General features: G+C 36.8%; 1 protein-coding gene across 1 annotated transcript in view; it reads right to left on the bottom strand.

The window, feature by feature from the left end:
• Positions 1–46: 46 nt before the first annotated feature.
• The window catches only part of LOC109932738 (protein quaking-like), a 464,330-nt gene continuing 460,231 nt past the window's right edge, over positions 47–4,145 (bottom strand). Inside the window, exon 8 of the mRNA XM_048600943.1 lies at positions 47–533. Coding sequence (XP_048456900.1) covers positions 508–533 — 26 coding nt within the window. The 3' untranslated portion in view covers positions 47–507. The remainder of the gene's footprint in view (positions 534–4,145) is intronic.

Here is a 4,145-nt window from a genome sequence, read left to right as displayed (position 1 = left end):
AATTCAATTAGATCCAAGCACAATTAAGTTTTACTAGTCACATAATCAGTGGAGTGCTTATTGCAGACGAACAAGTTTTAATTCATCATAACACTGAATCAATACTGAGATCAAATTTTTAAAAAATAAAACCTCTACAGATTTTAAAAGTTCTTCAGCAATTGACCTACAAAATGCACACTTAGCTCAGAAGCTGCGAGCTACAAATTGCAAAGAATTAGGTGATTTGTAAAGCAAACACAGTATTGGATAAACCCTACACCAAACAGACAATGAAATACTTTACATGTGATTCCTCTGGGATGGATGTAACTAAATGATAGGAGGAACACTAGGTCAGAATTCTAACTAACTGACCCAGCTGGTTTCCAAATATGTGCACACATACACAGTGCAAGTATTTCACTGACAGTCAGGGTGGGCCCATTTTGTCCAAGGCTGCTGTGAAACTAAGCATTTGTTAAAGTTCAGATCTGATGAGGGTTCAGTAACATGGTCCTTGAATTCTTAGCCTTTCGTTGGGAAAGCCATACCTAAAGATAAAGAAGGGAATTAGAATTAGTCTGAGGCCTATTCTTACATGTCGCGAAGAAAAACGTTTGGCAATTGTCATCTTAACTCTGAGTATCAGACATCTTTTCAAAACATTGTGCCATGATTTTCCAACTTCACCCAGAAAAAAGTGTTACTGAAAATCACTCACCCAGGATATTAATACCACAACAGGAACTTTAAAGGGAACCACAGACATTTCTGGAATAGGCGTGATGAAAGACTACCAAACTCACCGTATGTAAAGTTTGAGGTTTTCTTTTTGTGCTGAAATGCCCAGATGTTAAAGAAAATCATGCAAAACATAAGAGTGCTAGGGAATTCTCCTCTTTTGTAATTATCAGATACAATTTTGTGTCATTCAATAAGCAGACTGGAGCGAGTTATTTGGTACCGTAGTTCAGGAGACAGCCGATGTCAATGGATTTTGATATACATTCACTGTGTGCTTTTCTGCCAAGTAGTCTTTTCTGAGAAAACTGGACTGTAGAAACTGGGGGTCCCAGTGCATGAATTACAAAAATCTAGCATTCAAGTTCAGCAGATCATAGGAAAGCTAAGTGGAATGTTGGTCTTTCTTTCAAAGTGATACAGTATAAAATTAGGGAGGTCTTGTTAAAAGTCAGACCACAGCTGGAGTACTATAGACAATTTTGGGTCTCTTATCTAAGGAAAGATAATGGCATTGGTGGCAGTTCATTTAAGGTTCACTTGGTTGATTCTATGTCTGGAGACATATGCTTATGGTGAAAAGTTAAGTAGGACAGGCTTGTATTTATTGGAGTTTAGGAAAATGAAAGAAGACATTATTGAAACATATTAGATTCTTAGGAAATTTAACAGGGTTGATGCTGTGATGACACTAAGGCTTTAAAAGGTGCTTTTTTTTCCTGTTTTTTTAAATGAAGAAAGATTGACACAGAGCTAACGAATGGTCTGCTCAAAGCTAATAAGGTAAACAGCTTGGAGGCCTTGGGGTTTTTTCTTTTCGAAGTTGAAACAATAGAAGTAGTCTGAATAGTTGGGGTCCAGCTCCTACAGAACCAGGAATTTTAGTTTTAGTTTTAGCTTTCAGCAGTTTCTCGAGTCTTGAAGCTGGATATGAAAGCTCTTATTTCTCTTTCTGTTACAGCTAAAAGCTGCAGTTGTCTTCCTGCTGCATGAATTGCACGTGAGACAATTTATTTTACTGAATTTGCCTTTGCCAAGGATGTGTTAATGGAATGTTACTGTATTGGAACAGTTAATTAGAAGTAGTTAATATATATTATTGTGTTAAGCATTTCAATAAGAGTTACAGTAAAGCCAATTCTTTTATTTTTATTTTGTCTTTATTTTAGCTGTAGTGTAAAAATAAAGTGCGCTTTTCTTAAAGTTGAGTAGTTTGACCAATCGAATTGCACCTGGAACACAACACCTTACACTTACCTTTAAAATAAGAAAACATTAGGGTCCAGGCTATCATCTTAATATATTTTGAGAGAATTTGGCTGATCTATAACAATGCGGAGAGATTAGTTCTCCTTGTAGGAGAGTCTATGACCAGAGGACAAACTCTCAGATTAAGGAGTCACCCGTTTTAGATAGAGATGAGAATTTTTTTTCTCAAGGAGTAGTAAATCTACGGAATTCTTTAGCACAGAGTGCTGGGTCATTATGTAAATTCAAGGCTGAGACAGACAGGTTTCTAATCATTAAGAGTATCACGTGATCTGGGGATAAAGCAGGAAGGTGGAGTTGAGGATTATCAGATCAACCATGATCTCATTGAATGGGAGAGCAGGCAAGATGGGCCAAATGTTCCTATGTCTTATGGTCTGTACCAAACAAAATACATAAGGAGTTCAAACATTTAAGATAGTTTGTACAAATTTTATCTTTATCTTTGCTAGGCATAGATAATTGTTTCAGCGTACCAACATACCATCCAACCGTTATGATTTATTATCTATATCACACTGCCTCAGGCACACAGTTACAGACAGAAAGACTAAGCCAGAATTCTTCATTTCCCTTTTCGCAGCATATCTTACATCAGAATTAAAACATTTATAAAAGTCAAATAGTATTCATAAAAGGCTTTATTTTTTACAATGTTGTGTTTCTATATCAAAAAAGTTAAAAATGGTGATCTGACTTTTTGCCCAGAAGTTAATAAAGCAAAAAATTGAAGTTTTTCTATTTTCCATGACAGCCTCTTCTGAGTGTCTGAACTGCAAAATTACGTACCTTATTACAAGTGTCAACTCTAATTACAGAGGAGTAGAAACAGATTTTCAAACAGTCTTTTTTTCTCTGACACGTGCTACTGACTATTGTTCTTCTACCCAGCTTAATAAGAAACCACACATAATTACAGTATTTCAAAGTATTATTTATCTCCTAAAAGAAATCTGCAACAATGGAAATTGTGTTTATCTAAAACATTATTTACAGCTCATCTTACAAATCATATATTTGTGAACAAATCAATGATCAAAGCCGCAGTGTGGAACAATGAAGTTTATGGAAAAAAAGTTCCTCAACAGGAGTTATAACTTACTTTGCTATGAACTCTAGTCAGCACTATGCAATTCCTCAAACTTATCCTAATACAACTTTCTGTCTGAGATTCAGCTTGGTTGGTTTGGCCAAATGAATTTAAAAACATTTATTCTGTTCACTCCTGGATCTCCTTTATCAGATGCCCCATGCCACATACAATTCTAAAAGAAACATGATCGTCCTATCCTATATCTCCTCGACTGAACAGTATCTACGCTTGCCTTCTCATTTATCTCCGAACTCTCCATTATCTCTTTACTGCTAGGCTGTTTGGTTGGTCTGACATCCAGGACTGGAGAAGAAGAAACTCTTTCCAAATGAATGCTGAGAATTACAAAGTGACTGTCTTGTTTCCCCACTAGAAACTTTGTTACCATGTAAGTGACTCCATCCCTTTGCCTGACTACTGAACGAGACTGAATCTGACCGTTCTCAAACTTAGTGTCATATTTCATTTTGAGATGAGCTTCCAGTTAAATGTCAGGGAGATACTGGTGCTGTAATGTGACTAGACAAGTAATCCAGAAACCCTGACTAATGCTGTGGGAACATGGGCTTAAATCAGACTACAGTAGGTGATGGAATTTAAATTCATAAAGATCTGGAATTGAAAGCTATTTTTATTAATGGTGACCACAAAACTATAATTGATTGTTGTGAAATCTCATCTAGTTCATAAATAACGTGTAGGGAAGGAAATCTGTCATCCTTGTCTGGTCTGGCCTACGTGCAATTCTAAACTGAGAACAATGTGGCTAACTTTTAGCTGTCTTCTGAAATGATCTAGTAAGCCACTCAGTTCAAGGGCAATCAGGGATAGGCAATACATGCAAGCTATGCTGGTGACATTGACATCCCCTTAGAGAAGAAAAAAGCATCTGTATCACTAAGACTGCCCACTTCTACCTCTTTGATGTTGTCCAATTCTGCTAAATGATGAATGCAAAAGGTCACTTATGGGATAACAAGGTGCAGAGCTGGATGAACACAGCAGGCCAAGCTGCATCAGAGGAGCAGGAAAGCTGACGTTTCGGGCCTAGACCCTTCTT

The sequence above is a fragment of the Rhincodon typus genome, chromosome 9 (assembly GCF_021869965.1).
Source record: "Rhincodon typus isolate 14 chromosome 9, sRhiTyp1.1, whole genome shotgun sequence".
In the NCBI taxonomy this organism is placed as follows: domain Eukaryota; kingdom Metazoa; phylum Chordata; class Chondrichthyes; order Orectolobiformes; family Rhincodontidae; genus Rhincodon; species Rhincodon typus.
Note: the sequence above shows the minus strand (reverse complement) of the source record. Positions and strands in the feature narration are given on the sequence as shown.